The sequence below is a fragment of the Populus trichocarpa genome, chromosome 1 (genome assembly GCF_000002775.5).
Source record: "Populus trichocarpa isolate Nisqually-1 chromosome 1, P.trichocarpa_v4.1, whole genome shotgun sequence".
In the NCBI taxonomy this organism is placed as follows: Eukaryota; Viridiplantae; Streptophyta; class Magnoliopsida; order Malpighiales; family Salicaceae; genus Populus; species Populus trichocarpa.
This window is the reverse complement of record NC_037285.2, coordinates 362,478-380,289: the sequence shown is the minus strand read 5'-3', so window position 1 is coordinate 380,289 and position 17,812 is coordinate 362,478. Positions and strand designations below refer to the sequence as shown.

General features: G+C 33.2%; 3 protein-coding genes across 3 annotated transcripts; 1 reads left to right on the top strand and 2 right to left on the bottom strand.

Annotated features, from left to right (window-relative positions):
- Positions 1 to 481: 481 nt before the first annotated feature.
- Positions 482 to 4,135, bottom strand: LOC7457701 (IQ domain-containing protein IQM2). Its single transcript, XM_024608901.2, has 8 exons — positions 3,981 to 4,135; positions 2,291 to 2,774; positions 2,007 to 2,187; positions 1,825 to 1,913; positions 1,639 to 1,726; positions 1,329 to 1,559; positions 1,152 to 1,253; positions 482 to 1,059 (listed from the first exon to the last, which is right to left on the bottom strand). Exons 2-8 carry the CDS (start codon positions 2,593 to 2,595, stop codon positions 970 to 972), a joined length of 1,086 nt encoding a protein of 361 aa, XP_024464669.1. The 5' UTR covers positions 2,596 to 2,774; positions 3,981 to 4,135; the 3' UTR covers positions 482 to 969.
- Positions 4,136 to 8,226: 4,091 nt separating this feature from the next.
- On the top strand, positions 8,227 to 10,584 carry LOC18094286 (uncharacterized). The gene is made up of 2 exons (XM_024598990.2): positions 8,227 to 8,490; positions 8,689 to 10,584. Exon 2 carries the CDS (start codon positions 8,703 to 8,705, stop codon positions 10,377 to 10,379), a length of 1,677 nt encoding a protein of 558 aa, XP_024454758.1. The 5' UTR covers positions 8,227 to 8,490; positions 8,689 to 8,702; the 3' UTR covers positions 10,380 to 10,584.
- A 989-nt stretch (positions 10,585 to 11,573) lies between these two features.
- Positions 11,574 to 14,829, bottom strand: LOC7483248 (cytokinin riboside 5'-monophosphate phosphoribohydrolase LOG8). Its single transcript, XM_002297599.4, has 7 exons — positions 14,650 to 14,829; positions 14,468 to 14,565; positions 14,317 to 14,347; positions 14,146 to 14,245; positions 13,939 to 14,009; positions 11,968 to 12,111; positions 11,574 to 11,889 (listed from the first exon to the last, which is right to left on the bottom strand). The coding sequence occupies exons 1-7, from the start codon at positions 14,743 to 14,745 to the stop codon at positions 11,815 to 11,817; spliced, it is 615 nt and encodes a 204-aa protein (XP_002297635.3). The 5' UTR covers positions 14,746 to 14,829; the 3' UTR covers positions 11,574 to 11,814.
- Positions 14,830 to 17,812: the final 2,983 nt, after the last annotated feature.

Genomic DNA, 17,812 nt, shown 5'->3' with positions numbered 1-17,812 from the left:
GACCGTTGAAGTGCTTCGTTTATGATGAAATTGTGAAAAAACTTCACACATAAATGAACTTTTCCTGTTGATGAATTTTGGGCCTATTGATCCTGCAACGGACACTCCAAAACTTAAGTTAATTTTTGAGTTCTGTTAGTTTATGGACCGCAGAAAATTCCCCTACCCAAAGGTAGATGGCTGATGCCTGGCCATTTTACAGTCATTTTCTTCTTTGTATTTTTACATGAGAGTTGGAGGTTAACACTTAACACTTTGTTCTTTAACAGATAAGGCTGGTAGAGAAGGAGGTGAACCGATTATAATAGATTTGCAAAGACTAGACATTAATGGTTTTAGTGCAAAACGCGAAAGGATCGAGCAGTAACATATTCATACCACCATGTGTGTTTTATGCTTTCCCTAATCCCTTAATAGATCGAGGTAACGAGGCAGATCAAGGAAATAGATCAGCATTATGCATCAGCTGGAAAAGATAAGGTGAAACATCAAGAAGATAATGTAGCTTGAATTGCAGTTTGGATTGAAAAAATTGTTCCACGATGGATATTTCATATGCGACGACTTCTAGTTCTTGACTCAGATTTGTTTCTTCTTCACTGATCATCTCAGTGACTTCAATAGGAGTTGCTGCTGCAACTAATTAAGCATGACGTGATATCGGCAGCTGCAAGGACTATGCTTGTCTCCATGGCAGTACTATGCTTTGCTGCTTCAAGGTGGTTGCCCCACTTCATCTACAAGAATTTCCATTTCCATGATTACAACCATGCTCTTCGTTGAAATTAGTCTTCGGCAAACTTCTCCGTCTGGAGAGGCTCTTCTGTTATAAAAAAAAAAAAAGCAAACTAATTGAACTATGAAGGCAAGACATTGTTTGTTTTAACTATGTGGCCTCGCGGTTTTGTTCCACAAAAGGCGTCTCTTGTGTTTGAATCTTTTACTGGACATCTTGGTCCAACTACTGAATCAGTGGTTCTGATCCAGTGGGTTACTTCTAAGACAATCGCTGCTTCTTCCTTTACAAAGCATTCTGTCTTCCTCGTCCAGAGCACTTGTCTGAAATAACAAAAAGAAAAAGAAAAAAAAAAAAAGAGGAAAGGTTCAGGATATGTATGCCTTTCTAGAGCACTTCAATTTTCTTTTTATACCTCTACATGTGTGAGATCCACATTGTTTTCTCTGAGGAATGAAAGGAAGTCTTGAAATTTTTCTTGTGTAGGCCAATAATGACCGCTGTGAGGCCAAACTGCCTGTTGAAAAGTGGATAGAAACCATCATTAACAGACCACGTTAATATCTGAAGATCATTAATCATGAAGCTATACCTTAAGAATGCCAGTTTCAACAATTAATCTGCCAGCAGCAGTTGTGACTCCTCCAGCCAAGAAGCTAGAATGCTGGAATGTGCCTTTCTTCTTCTTGCCAACATACAAGGTCTTAGATGTATCAAGGACAAAAATGGACTTAGCATCTTCCGTTGTGTGAATAAGCTCCCCTGTCATCTTGTAGAGGAGCTTGCCCTGCTCTATAACAACTTCATAGGCCTTCCTTTCTGTCTGTTATAGTAAATCTTTATCAGTAAAAGCATTTTATTTAGGTTAAAATAAAAATGAAATGTAGTTCATGGAAACTCACAGGACCAAGATACTTGATGCACTGCTTTTGAAATTTTGATCTTGGGCATGCTTCAAGATTTACTTCCTTGCCTTCTCCTATATCTAGCCTGCAGTTCCAAACCAAGCATGCATACACAAGTTCAACTTCAAATTCATGATCATGTCTAAAGTTGAAAGTCTAGCAACAAGGATCCATGAAACATGCCAGTAAAAAAATGGTTGTCTGCTTTTAGTATCAAGCCATCTCTCATAATAGAATTGTAGGTTATGTCCATATCGATGCCGTGGATCGATCTGTTTTAAACAAAAGACATAACAGATTTGGAATCAGTATTCAGTAAGAGTGAATCGTGAAGAGCAATTATCACTTGCGTAAATTTGACAAACCGCTTCAAGCCAGTGCTTATCAACAAGTTTTTGTGCATTGTCATCACTTGACAAGCCTTTTCCAACTCTGCCAGCTTTCTTTTTCCCTCGTGACCATCGAGAAATGGCAGCTTGATGTTTCTTGATATCAAAGAAAGAAATAGAAATCCATTTGAGTTCAGCAAAATCTAAGAGTTCCCACCTGTGATTATGACATGTAACAAATAATTGCATCAGAACAAGGTTATGCATCCTTACTATTTATTTATACGAACCAGGACTTGTACTGATCAATAGACACATACCAGCTCTGGTCGACAAGAATTGCACAATCTGCAAGTATTCTCCTAGTTCGGTAGCTTTTGTAAACTTTCTGCAATCTTACAGCAGCTTGGTGTTCGGGGCTGGTGGGATAAAAAATTCTCAATTTCTGTATCGTCTCGAAGCTATGATTATCTAAGTTTAGGGGCTGATGATCCATTTCTTTGTTGTTAATACTAACAGACTTGGTAATGGCATCCGTTTCTTTCTTCAAAGGAGAACCTGTAATTGGCATCGTTCTTTCCAATTCTCCCCTGTTAATACTAACAGATCCTTTGACTACAACCATCTTTCGAAAGACTAGAGATTTCAGTATTGTAGACTCAAAACCTTGGCTGCTTCTTCACGTCAGGAGCTGATAGATTTTGCAATATATAACAGATACTAAGCCAGTCTGATCCGCATCTCTGTACTCAGAAAATGTGCAGGAAAAAGAAGGGTTTCTAGCAATCTATACTCTCTGGGTTTCTGTCCAAACAAAACCAATATATGACAGAAGTTAATACTACATTTCCTTTAATGGATCTCCATGTTCTTAATCTAGAACCAAATGCAGGTGATGGATATCAGATTACAAGTAGAGTAAGCTAGCTAGATTTATAGCTGTAAATCATCTTAACTAAAAATATTATTTTAACATAGCAGGAAAAAAAAAATATCATGGATCTCAAAGAACCCTATTGTCAGCACAACATTGTGGTAACCAAAAATCTATATAGACACGCACATTTCTATGTAAACAATGTTCATGAAACTTGAATCTCTCTGCACCAAATACAAAACTAAAACAAAAATAACCCACACTCGAAGAATATTCATTCTCATTTAGAAAATAATCTAAATTTTATTTTAAAATTTTATTTAATATCTTAAATTTTTTAAGTTAAAGTAGTTTTTTTAATGTGATATGAGAATTTTAATAACTATGACACCTAAAAAAAAAGGCTAAGAACACTACTTATTGCATAAAACAAATAGTACCAAAATTCAAAAGTACTAAGAATTTACCATTATAGCAAAGTTATCATTATAGCCTAATTAACAACCAAAACACTAAGCAATTAAGAGTTTGTAGCCTAATATATGTTTATTAATGAGATGTAGCAGGCTACTTTTATAAAAGTTTTTTTTTAATTAAAAATTTAATTAAATGATTTTTTTTATTTTTAATATTAACTTATCAAAACTGTTAAAAATAACACCTAAAAAGTATTGATTTTATATTTTTTAAAACAAAAAACACTTTAAAAAATAAATTAAACCACAGAAAGAAACATTATCTAAAATTATACTTCCGCGGCAGCTATGCAACTATAATTTGGTGAGTGGAGGGTTCCATATAAAAAGAAAAGGAAAAGGAAAAGGAAAAGGAAAACATAGGGATGAATTTAAAAAAAAAATAAAGCAAGTAGACCAAAAAACTAGGTCTTGGTGACCAAACAAATGCATGGATATACTGAAATTACCCTTAGTATATGGGCTAAATTGAACAATTTTCAAAACTTGGGGAACCCCATCGAACAAGCAGTTCCAGCCCTGCTCTTGCATGACTAAAAATGATGAGGTCTCTACTCTCTAGGGTGTTGGAGTCTCGCTTTTATCAAAACCCCAAGAGAAAAACACAGGAAAAAACAGATTAAACCTAAGAATATACGAAAGGGGAGGGAGCATGACCTTGAACACTGGAGAGTGGATGAGTTGCTGAGCAAAGAAAGGAACATTGATCTCCTTTTAATGGGAAAGAAATGGTGGGTGGAAAATGGTGAGACTTCGAGGAAGGAGGACAGAGTGTGGGCATTGACGACTTCAACTCAATGGAATTTCAAAGTTCCATCTCCTATCATCATTAATCTGAATAATTTATTTTGGCTTAGACGACTTTGACTGATTGGTTTCATGATACTCTGCTCTTCCAGGAAGAAACATCATTTCCTTAAAAAAAACTGTCCTTAGTTTCACGTTCTTTGATAAAGGTTATGGTCATTTTATATATATTGCCGTGTGGTGCGGTATTCTCAATATCAAACTCTCCGAGAATTTATATTAATGAGAGCTTCATTCTGGTGGTGCGGTCTTGAAATTTTAGTTATAAAAAAAGTTATAACTAATAGTTTTCTAAAAAAATTATTTTTTTTTAAATTATAATCACAAAAACATTCACAATACTAAACATTCGTAGAAACATATATTCATAAAAGTTTAATCGTGGTATTTTCTTTATAATCTTTTTAGCTCTCTTCACATTACACCAATTGTTTTTGAAAGAAGTCAATACATTAAAAATCTAACCAGAATGTAATCAAAAATAAAATACAAGAAAAAAAGAGAGAAGAAAATAAAATAAGTCAAAAACAAAAAGCATACAATAAAAATAAAAAACCAACAGATATAGATCAGAAAAGAAATATCAAGACTGAAGAAGCATTTAGTATTGTTAGACCAATCTATAATACATTCAGACTCTGTGAGTAAATCTGTTTCGATAGCCATGAAAACTTGAACCAATTCAAGAGACAATATAAAATAAAAAGGAAGCTATGTTTGAAGTTTTAATTTCACAAATTTTATAATGTTTATAAACTACTTAACTTCTATTTTCGATGTGACTTTTATGACAACTCCATCACCTTATTTCAAATCTTTAATACCCATTTTGTTTTTAACTTTTTTTTTTATTATTACCATTAAAATAATAGAAATAATATTTTTATCATCTGAATAGTTATAAAATTAGTTCTGAAGAAAAAATTTTGATAAATGGACACTTTGACTGTTGAGAAATTAATCTAATACTGATATGGTTCTTTCAATAGAAGTACAAGTGGAGATAATTGTGTTGAAGAAGGAAAGTATAATTATTGAGACTTAATTAATTAAATTTCTTATATTAAGACTATAGTTTTAAATGAAAGTGAATATATAAGTGGTAGAGAGAAATATAAGAATAAGATTTTATTTATTTCTAAACAATCAAAGGAATCAGCTTGCGTTCATCCCACTAATTATAATTATTATATTAATCCATTTCTTTTAAGAAGTTGTTTTCAGCACAACTGATGTGCTTCGTTTGGACCATGTCATATAATAAAGGTACATTTTGACCTTTGACCTAGAACAGATTTGGATTTTCTTAGACATGTGCAGCACAAACACTGTAATATAAAGGTTAAATTTTATTTTCTCTAGGTTTTTTTTTTTTTTTTAATAACTTTTATAATTAGAGTTGTCGAGTTTATTTGTTCCTGTATTTTAAAAATACTTTTAAAAAAATTTAAAATTCTTTTTATTTTTTTATTTCAAATTAATTTTTTTTTTTAAATTATTATAATATGTCAATATCAAAAATAATTTATTAAAACAATATCATTTTAATAAATTTTTAAACTAAAAACATTTTAAAAAATAATCCACCCTTATTAAAGAATTGATTTTGGAATGGTGCGGTGATTTGTTAGCCAGGAAAGCGTCCAATAAATAATTGTGTGTGACACATGTTTCAAGGTGGATTCAACACTATCTTAGCCCTTTTTTGCGAGCTTGATCAAGGTGGCTAGATTGTTGTTATTTGGGCTACTTGATGGGCTTATATTGGGCCTGTCTGGGCTGCGTATTTGAAGCTTCGAGTATAGTCCCAAGATTACATTAGCTGTATCTGCAGCCCAACTTTCTCTTGCAAAACGTTGGACAAATATAGGTCTAATCTAAATATGTAAACAATCTTGAAGGAGTTTTGATGCTCTGTTTGATTAATCAGTGAATGATAAAAAATAAAAATAAAAAGATATTTTTTATTAGAAAGACAGAGTCATAAAAATACAAAGGACAGAGAGATATTATTCCACAACAATAGTGAAATGCCATATAAAAATTATTTGTTTGTTTAATACGTTTTTATTATTGCGTTGCATAATATTTTTTAAAAGTATTTTTTATTTAAAAATATATTAAAATAATTATTATTTTTATTTTTAATATTAAAATCATTTTAAAATAATAATAATTTGATATTTTTTCCAAATAAAACATACTTTTAAAATGCAAAAAATAAATAAAATTCACAGGTACTTTAGAAGGTACAATCAAGTATGTGGTATAGCCATTCATGATGTACCATTGGCAAGCCAATTTGTGAATAAGTTACATTGGCTGTCACAATCTACAACTTTGCTGTCAATTTCACTCTCAACAACCAAGAGAGGCACTCGCCAACAACAATTACATCTTTATATATTTAAATTTGCCCTTATATTAAGAAATAATAGTGGATTATCTTTCCTTTTCGTAATGGTCGGCCCATCTTGGATAATTTACTTACTTTAGAAATATAATCCCGTACTCACGATAGTTTGAGAGGGTATTTTTTTTTTAATCTCTAATGAAATTCTTAGTTACAGTAATTTCCTCTTAAAATCCTATCTAAGTTGGAGATATTATGATTTCATACTTCTACATGTGAATGTTATTAACATTTGATATGTTTAAATAGTCGGAAAATGAATTGCTTCAAATTACAAATTTAGTCATTAGTCTTCTTAATTTTGACAAGGAGTAACTAAACTTTTTTATTTATTTAATAATTTTTATTTGATTGGGTTAATTGATAATAGATGTGACTTCTTTTTATGATTCTAATTTATATTATTGTGTGATGATGTTGTGAAATACTGTATGCTTGTGAGTGAAGTTCACTAGACTCATGTCTAACTAGGCTCAGCGCGTAACTAAGTTTAGGGGCGATGATTTTGATAGTTCTTTAGATCCATGCTTAATAGGGCTCGACGAGCAGCCAAGCCCAAGGGTGTTGGGTCTGGCAGCTCATCAGATCCATATCCACTTGCGTTTGGCATGATGCTAAGCATACTGGCGGTGAGTCTAGTAGCTTGCCAGATCCATGTCCGTTTGGACTTAACAAGTAGTTGAACCTAAAGAAATTGAGTCTGACAGCTTGCCAAACCTATATTTACATGTTCGTTTGGACTCAACACATAGTTGAACCTAAGGACATTGAGTCTAACAATTCACTAAATCCACATTTGCTCAAGCTCAACACGCAGTTGAATCATAAGGATGTTGGGTCTTGTAGCTTGCCAAACCTATATCCGTTTGGGGCTGACACATAACTGAATCCAAGAACATTGGGTATGACAGCTCATTAGACCTATGCCCACCTGGGCTCGGCTCATAGCCACGCCTAAAAACGAGCTAAATCTATGTCATCTGGACCTGACATTCTGCCAAGCCTAAAGATATTAGGTATGGATGCAAGCTCATCCACCTATCATTAAATTATCACCTTGCATTTAAACTTTCTAAAAAAAAAAACTCATACTCAAAATTAATTTTTTTAAATATATTCATCCATTATTGTGGTTTTATTGTGTTTGAAGAGTTTATTAGTTGATTTATATACGATAATATAGTTAAAATGACAAGTTTGATTTTACAAGGATTAAAGTGTTTTTACTTAATTTTTTTCCTCAAATTATCATAGATTTATTTTCAAATATACATTTTTTCAAATAGTATCATAGATCTATTATTAAAAAAACTTATTTAAATTTTTTCTCTAATTTTATCCTTAAAAACATTTTAGACTACATTTTAGATTTCTCTTTCTTTCTACTTAGACTCATAAAGTTTCTTTCAATTTTATAATACAAAATAGATGACATGTTTTTTTTATTAATTTAAAATATTTAGATTTTGTTTACATGAAAAATAATATTTTTTAAATTATAAATTATGGTTCAAAATTAAAATTATTGTTTTGACTAATTTTTATTTAAATTGTAATTTAAAATGCAATATATCTAGTAAACAAACTTGTTTTCAATAATTTTAGTGATTGATTTTCCCCTAAGGTGGTTGAGTAAGAACCAATAGGTACAAATCTTTGATTCTAACAAGGCATGAAGGCACCCCTAATCTAATCTTTAACTTGTAAAACGCAAGAGCCTGTCCTCCTGGCTACAACTCACTCTTGTCTGAGTTCACTTTCAGACAAGGAAAAATCACACCCACAGTTGACAACAGAGTCTCTTGCTTTCGTTCTAACCAAAGCTTTACACTTTCAACACAAACACTCCATCCTCTCTTCCTCTCCATTAAAGTTCATAACTTTATGCTGAATTCCCATTAGATCTCACCAAGTTTCACTGCTTTCATTCTCTCTATTTCATTTCAAGTAAGTAAAACCTTATTTAGAGCTTTCCTTTTGGCTTTCTTTTCCTATTTTTTCATTTACTTGATTCAGTACTTAGTTCAAAAAGGATTGGATTTTTAACCAAACCCATTATTGGATCTGGTTTAAGAAAACTTGGGTTGGTTTTATTTTCCTGTTTGAGTTCAAGATCTGAGTAAATTTTGGATTTGAGTTTTGAAGGTTAGAGAAAACCCATGAAAGAAACTAATCCTGGAGCTGATCCTATAGGGCAGAACCTGATAAAGCTGATAAGTAATGTGTGTTTCTCAGTGTTTGTGTTCTCAGTTTTGATATTTACTGTTATTGCAATCACTTACCAACCACCAGATCCATGGCTGGAATCCGCTCCGGCTTTAACAAAACTCTTTACGCAAACTGAGAATGCTACTTTTAAAATTGATGATACTGTTGCCAAAACTGGCGAGGATTTGCAAACTGAGATTGCCCGTGCAGTTTCTCCTACCGCGGATATTAAACCAATTACCGAGGAGGTGATTGAGAAAGAGGAGGTGGAAGTGAGCAATATGACCCTCAAATCATCTGGTTGTGAGGATTTGGAGGTAGTGAATTGTTCAGACCCGAGGGTTTTGATTACAGTTGAGAAGTTCAATTTGAGGCTGTTTAAGTCAATTGTGTTTTTGGATTATCAAACTCCTGTTAATGGATCGAAGCAGGACGAGTGTGATGTGTCATGGAGGTTTAGGAATAAGAAGGAGAAGTCGTGGAGGAAATATAGGGATTTTAGGAGGTTTAAGTTTGCAATTGGAGAGAATTGTTCTTACAAAATTGTGCATGCCGGTGGTTGGCATTCTGGTATTAATGCCAGGAGGATGAGGACAAGAGTTAATTCCACTAGGAGTGGTGGAAATAATCCGAGAGCTGCACCATTGGTTCGGGATGATGAGATTAATGACACAATCCCAAGCTTGGGATCAGAAACGAACTTTAGAAAAGGGAAGTACTTGTATTATTCAAGAGGAGGGGATTATTGCAAGGGAATGAATCATTACATGTGGAGTTTCTTGTGTGGGTTGGGGGAGGCTATGTATTTGAACAGGACATTTGTCATGGACTTGAGTATATGCTTGGCAGGTAATTATAATCCGGATGGGAAGGATCAGGAGGGGAAGGATTTTAGGTTTTATTTTGATTTTGAGCATCTTAAGGAGGAGGCGTCAATTGTTGAAGAGGGTGAATTTTTGAGAGGTTGGAAGAAATGGGATCGCTCCCATAAGAAGAAAGTTCCAGTTAAGAAGGTCGTGACCCATAAGATGACACCCATGCAACTAAGGAAAGACAAGAGCACAGTCATATGGAGGCAGTTTGATGGTCAGGAGCCAGAAAACTATTGGTATAGGGTGTGTGAAGGGCAAGCTGCAAAGTACATTCAGAGGCCATGGTATGCGCTTTGGAAATCAAAGAGATTGATGAATATAGTTACAGACATCAGTGGGAGAATGGACTGGGATTTTGATGCGGTTCATGTGATTCGTGGGGAGAAAGCGCAGAATAAAGTGCTCTGGCCACATTTGGATGCTGATACATCACCTGATGCACTCGTTGCAAAGCTTCAAGGGATGATTCAGCCTTGGAGGAATCTGTATATAGCAACCAATGAACCATTCTACAATTACTTCGATAAACTGAGGTCTCACTTCAAGGTCCATTTACTTGATGATTACAAGGAATTATGGGGAAATACAAGTGATTGGTACAATGAGACAATGCTTTTGAACAGTGGTCGTCCTGTTGAGTTTGATGGATACATGAGAGTTGCTGTGGATACTGAGGTTCTTTACAGAGGAAAGACTCGTGTGGAGACATTTTATAATTTAACCAGTGACTGCAAGGATGGAATCAATACATGCTGATGAGGTTGGATGCTACTTTTTTCTTTTCCGAAAAATTGATTCGTGTCACTTGTATTCTTGATTCACTTACAGAATGATACAAATTCAGCTCCTTTTATTTTTATTTTTCCATTTGGTTCTTTTATTCTATTGGCCATTGGCATTTCCTGTTTGATCATGACAACCCTATATCTGTAAAATATAAGTTCAATTTTTGTGGCGTTCATTTGCTCTGTGCTCGTTTCTCAAAGTGAATGAATGTCCTCTTCATCTCATCATACTTATGAAGTGTTGCTGTATGTGCATCCGTGTTGAATTTGTTATCCCTTAATTAGCTTCTGAAGAAATGAACAAATGTTGATTTTTTTTTTTTGGATAAATTTGATGATGATTTTGAAGTAAAATGTACTGGATCTCTTATAAATGGTTGATGAAAGGTCGAGGGAGAGCTCCTTTAGGTTTTCCTTAATTCCTCTGAAATCGGGTTGCATGTTGTACCTCCCACTGCTCAAAGAAGATCTGAAACAGGAGAGACCAGCTTTTAAGCTAATCTGAAACAGAATTGGAGCGAAAATCTTATCATTTTTTCTTATTGTGAGCTTTACGAGGCTTTCCTGCTCCTGCTCCTGTATGCAGTGTTGACTATGACCATTTCAGCAGTAGAAGGTGGCACCTGCTCCTGCATGCAGTGTTGACTATGTACCATTTCAGCAGTAGAAGGTAGCACCTGCTCCTGCATGCAGTGTTGACTATGTACCATTCCAGCAGTAGAAGGTAGCTCCTGCTCATGAAAATTACAGGAAATTTTGAGATGATTTGCATAAGAGATTATTGAGATGCTTATGGCCATAAGCCGACTTTCATTTGTGTGGTTTTATCAGTGGTAGAATTAAGAGTGGTTTTTTACATCAGTATGCTTTAGTCAGTTGATATTTTGTTGCTTTTGCCATGCAATCAACTCTGTTTTGAGAATTCAGGCATGGTTCTGAGTGCCAGAATCATCACCAAGGGTCCTTCAATTTTATATTTTTACGACTGATTTCCAAGTCATTTTGATGGGTGCTTTCAATAGGGGCTTTTCTTTGCCGATGCCTGTTTGCTAAGCATATCCTATGCTTTGCACAAAAGCATATCCTATGCTTTGCACAAAAGCATATGCAACCCTTGATTCATCTGTGGAGTTTAGAAGAAAAACTAACGAAAGCTAGATTGCACTTCGCATCCAAGTTATATGCTCTTTCTGAAGTGAGAAATATAGCCCCCAACCACATCAGGGTGTTCGCTTACACAAATACTAGTGCATCCTATTCAACACAATTTTTATGCATCATGTCCTCTACTTTTGGGAGGCTTGCACACGCAATGAAAATAATCATTTGTAAAGATAGCATCACAGGAAAAAAAAAGAAAAAAGAAATATTTTTCCTCTTTGAAGATCATCAGGAGCAGCAAACAACTAAAAATTTGCATTGCACTCTTCTACATTGCAGCTTTGATTTGATGTCACTTGTTCATGGACAGGTATATAATCCTACATAGAACACATGAAACAAGAGTTAAGGCATCAGAACTGACATATACTTTTGAGATGATGAGTGCATGTCAGTACCTCCATTCTCTGGATTAGCTCTCTAGCAGTCCTTGCAGACACGACAATGTTCCTTGCAGAAGCATTAACAAATCCTTCTTCTACACTTTTGTCAAATAATCCAAGCAAGCTATCATAGTACCCATCAACATTTAACAGTCCCACCTGCATGTTTTTTTCCCCAACCAATTTGAGAACGAGGAAGAGAGAGGTTAAGAATGCATCTGAAAGAAATGGCAGACATTCAGCAAAATATGGGAAATCCCCTGCTGCTATCCTACTTTAATCTCATGAATATCCATTGTCTTCCCTTTTCCCTATTTCGTTTCTTGGCAGATAAATGTACAAATACATTTGAGTTCCATACATTGCATCTCATATGGATTGCTGTGACAATAAACAAACACACTGAAAAAGTGAAAACAACACTTTAAAAACCAAAGCTTAAGTTTTAATTATGGGCCTAAAAATGGGTGTCAAGTCTAATTCATGGCCATCCAGCTAACGCCCTCCAGCTGTCAAGGTTACTGCCAATATACATCTATAGCCAGATCGGACTGCTAACCCGCAAACTGCTTTCCAATGTCTTGCCGATTTGATGGTTTTTTAATAGCTTTTGATATTAACAATGTTTTTTATATATATATATAAAATAACTCTATTTTAAATTGACAATATAATTTTTTTTTTTAAATGGCATAATTTGATATCGTGTCACATTTTAAAATGCTCATAATGGAAAACACAATATTTTAAAAAAAAAATTGTTAAAAAAAAAGAAAAAGAAAAGACCTAAGATATATCAATTCCAATTACGGTATCATTGACATCACAAAGAACGTGTATTAAATTGCGCTTTTTCACTAGAATTGTTTTTACCCATGATATTGGCCAATATTCTTTTCAAATAGTGTTAATAAACTAAAATACTCATTAACAATGCTTGATTAGAAGATTCGAAGAGTGATTAAAAATACATTTTTTTCAAATAATAATAATTATTATTATCATTATCATTATCATTATAACAAAATGCATATTTATAAAAGCTGCTCAGCTCTCCAGCTACCAAGCTTGAATCTTACTTGAATTGAATCCTCTCAGTACTGTACCAATGTTAACATCCCACCCTCTTGCAAGACACGATTGCATTTTCAGTGGCTCCTTTGCATGCTTGTTTTTCTTTTGGAAAGAAGTTATGTCCAATATAGGCAATAGCTCCTCCTCCTCCTCCTTAGAGGGAGGGAGGGATCGTGGAGAATCATAAATCAATTTCGTGACTCTCTTATTTAATATGAATATATATTAATTCAATTCAATTACACATAATATTATTGTCTTGAAACAATATATATATATATATATATATGTGTGTGTGTGTGTGTGTGTGTGTGTGTGTGTGTGTGTGGTAGAAATAAAATGAGCATGTTTCTTTTTACCTTTAATTTTAAAATAATATAAATTTAATTTAAAATTGTTTCAGATCGAAACATATTTATTCTATCAAATATATTTTTATTATTTTTATATATGTTTTTTCTTTATCCAAAAACACTAACCAAACATAATATAGCTGATCAAATCCTAATTATATATCTTGGTATTATAAAGCATGAATATTAATTTTGATGATTCCGTTTATCATGTAATTAATGCTATTTATTAGCTTAATCATATTTTACAATTCAGCCCTTCACTCCAATCATAATGTCAAAATATAATGATGACTCAAAGTGCAATATCATCATTCATTCTTTTTATAAAAATGTTATCATTGGCCACACTAAGGTTTTATAATATCATCCAAGATTGTTTACAAAATTTTCTTTTTCCTTCGAAGATTAGGGTGCCGAATTGTTAGCTTAATTATTTCCGAGTTTAGATATGTTTTGAGAAAAACACAAAATATTTACAAGTTTTACGTGAATTTTCTATATGTAGCAAGAAGGGAAATCATATGGAGATCAAAAGAAACGCAAATTAATAACTCACTGGCTTGTTATGGATTCCAAGCTGAGACCAAGTTATCATCTCAAGCAACTCCTCGAAGGTTCCATACCCTCCTTCATTAACACAGAGAATAAAAGGGAGCAATCAATAGCCAACAATATATCTTGTTGAGGCATATATATATGTTCTTGTCTTTTCAACATTAAAAGTAATGCCTGAAGGCTTGTGAAAATGTGATCGTGTAAATACCAGGAAGAGCAATGAAAGCATCAGCTCTCCGAGCCATCTCTGCCTTCCTTTCATGCATATCGGATACAATTAATACTTCTCCAACAGTTTCACCTGAAATCTGAGAAGAAATCATTCATGCATGTGCATGAGAGGAGAGGGTGATGTGAGAGGAGATGAAGCCTCACATACCTCAATTGGTACAAGAGCTGTTGGTATAATTCTATCCAAAAAGAAACAAAAAACTGAAGTGAATTAAGAGTATAATGACTACATGATGATATTCATGTATGTAGACACACAAAGATTAGCATAATAGAACAAAAAGAAAAAGATTTCTTACCCTAAAACATGACTCCCGCCATCATAAACTGTTTGAGAAACAAGCCCCATCAATCCAACACTCCCTCCTCCATACACTAAATCCATCTTCCTCTCAACCTGAGAATTCCCTTCCTCATAAAAAAAACCCTCCAAATTCTGATCAAGAGTTGAAAGAAAGAGAGTGAGGATTAGTATACTAACCAGTTGTCTTCCAAGATCAAGGGCTGCATCACTGAATATCTTTTTATTCCCTGACTTACTTCCACAAAAGACACAAACCCTTGTGAACTTTCCCATGATTAGCTTCTCTATTCACTTCCAAAGAATACTAGAATTGATCACACTATACAGAACTCCTCTAACTAACAAGTCTACACATTTTTGTGTATTATATATGTAGTCTAAAGAAGTGCTTAAAAAACCAAGAGTAAATTATTGTTTAGACCTTAGGTTTTCATCACAGTTGTAACTTAGTCCTTCATATTTGAAAACCTAAACGTAAGTAGTCTTTCAACTCTCATTGACCATTTTTTATTATTTAAAACACCTATTTGGGATTTTTCTTAATCCTATGTCCGATGGACCGTTTAACAATTTAAGCTCTTGGAGAAGAATCAATATTATGGTAGGGTTTTAGAGAATGGTCAACAAGAGTCAAGGGACTAATTTATAGATTTTTAAACATAAAAGACCGAGTTGTAGCTACATTCAAAACCCAGGAACTAAGAGTAATTCACTAATCAATGAGCTATTTTTTGTACAGGATTAGGCCAATCACACGTGAGCCATGATTGATGCTTCATGCCCCACACGATGAATAATAATGCAAGTGTGTTTGAGTCAAAGCTGATTCCAGCTTTCTTTCTAATCTTTTGTTTTGTATATCCGGTGGGTGCACCAATAATATATACTGTTCATTTTTTAAAATTATAGAGATGTTCATCCTACTTTAGATTGAAAAATCCCATTTGTGTTTATGTTTGGTGGATAGTTTGTATCACAGAAACAAAGTCATATCGTATTTCTCTGTTTCGAGATAGAAAATATAAAAGTAGTAAAAAGAAGTTTGGTTTTTAAAGATAAAAATAATCTTTAAAACTATTTCAAAGATAATTTTATTTTATATATTTATTTTTATCCTTTCAATTAAATCATGTTTCTATCATTTATATATATTTATCCTTTTATTTTAAGATATTAATCAAACATGATTGTACGTACAGCCCTACATTGTGCTGGTTGAACATTGAAAATTTAACATCAACTTTTACTAGGGTATGCATAATTTCTTGTCTTTACCATCCATGCATGTTTTTTCCAAGATTTCTTCTTGAGGAGGGATGAACTTGGAATCATTGAGAAATTCATGGAAAGTATGGTTAAAGTAACTAACCTTTTATCCCTAATTTCTTGTCTTTTCAAACTTTATCAAGAATGTAATCAAAATTAAGCAAGCTATACTTCATCAATTATGGATGTTTTGATGTTGACACGGGTACTTCACAATATCTTCACTGATCCGTGACAATGAAAGCTTTGCTATAAAGATTTACTAAGGAGTAGAAATTTCAGTGTTGAAGAACAGCTAGCAAATGGAAGGAGGCTGCGCGGCATTTGACTTTGAGGAGGTTATTTCATGTAATAATAATTTATTGATTTAATTAATTCAAGCTTTCTATTTCCTTTCTTATAAGAATTTTTTTTAAAAAAATGTTGTCTTATCATACAAGAAATTAAATAAAATAAGGTTATGTCAAAAGAAGCAACAAAAATGGTTGTCAACATCCATATCTTTCTTTTATGAAGAAGACTTGGTTTCAATCTTCTTCTTCTTCTTTTCTATTCTATTTCCTTTGAATTCTTCAATGGCATCGATCGGCCTGCTTAGCCCTTATTTAATGATCATCTATATCATGTTGAACCTTCCTTTGATCTCGAGAACACAAATATTGTACGTAATCACAATTCATTATTTAATAGAAACAATTAAATTACATAATCACAATCATTACTTAATTACTAATATAAAGAATCCCTTCTTAATCTTCTTTTAATATGCAATTGAAGTGGAATCTTTTTAAAAAAAAATCTACCAATAAGGATGTTTTTAAATCGATTTCCATGATTACAGAATAATTAAGTGCTTCTCGATCGGATCTTTAATTGGCTGCCTATCACTGATTTGTTCCTCCACAAACACGCACAAGAGATGATATAAGAAAATAAATGATTGAAGAAGAGAGTGAGATCCTCTTATGCCAGCAAAATCTCTTGAATATAACATATGCTATTTGTTGGTGTACTTGGAAATGGGTTCCACACCTATAGTGAAGCAACGTCGATGAGCAAAAAGATCAGCCTGGTATTAAGAAGGGTCCAAGCGTGCATTAAAGATGATGCTGCTTTAGTGGCCACAGTAAACCCACCACTGATTTACTGGAAAGATATTGCATGCTCTATATCATGAATATTGCTTGATAATCATGGCAATGGCCACGCTATTGGTGAACTACAAGCTAGCCCTAATATTTTAAGAGTCTATTTCATTAATTTCTTCTTCTACCTAGGTTTGGTGTTGTTGTTCCTCTATATATATATATATATATATATATATATATATATATATATATATATAGATCATGAAAATAAGGATCCCTAAACACATATGTGCTTTTCGGACCTCCTTTCTGCGCATATCGTCGACCAATCTTGAACTAGAAGGAAGGCTATTTTCATGCTCAAAACCTTCTTTTCCTTGCGGGTTAATTTGGTGTTAGTTCAGCTGATCGAAGAACATAATGTGTAATTAATTAAAGAGGATGTTAGGGACAGTTTTACATCTGTTGTGGTTGTCGCATCTGGGCCGGGACCATCTATATATGATTCTATAAGAACTCGTTTTATATATATGAGATAGAACAACATAGGATGTCAACCTAGGTAGTATATACTGGAACTGTTTGTTACACATTTATAAAGGGATGTAGGCTACCAACAAACGTTAGATTATTGTTTTAAGATTGAAGAGATCATGTACATAATTGAAATATAAAAAATATGTTTTTTTTTTTATATATATATCTTTTAAGTGTTTTAAAATGATAAAAATTTCTTTCAAAACTGTTTCATAAAGAAGTTTTTTTTTTATATCTATATCTTTTTTCTCTCCAATTAATCTATATATTATATTGGTTTGCTCTGTTTTATAACACTAACTAGCCCGAAAACTAGTTGATGAACAAATGTAAGGTTATATCATGGTACTCCATTGACTCTTGTTGACTAATATATATTGTCTTGTTAAAACATATTGTTTGCTGTTTTTTTTTTTAACAAGCTCCCATGGTTTTTATCTAATAATTTA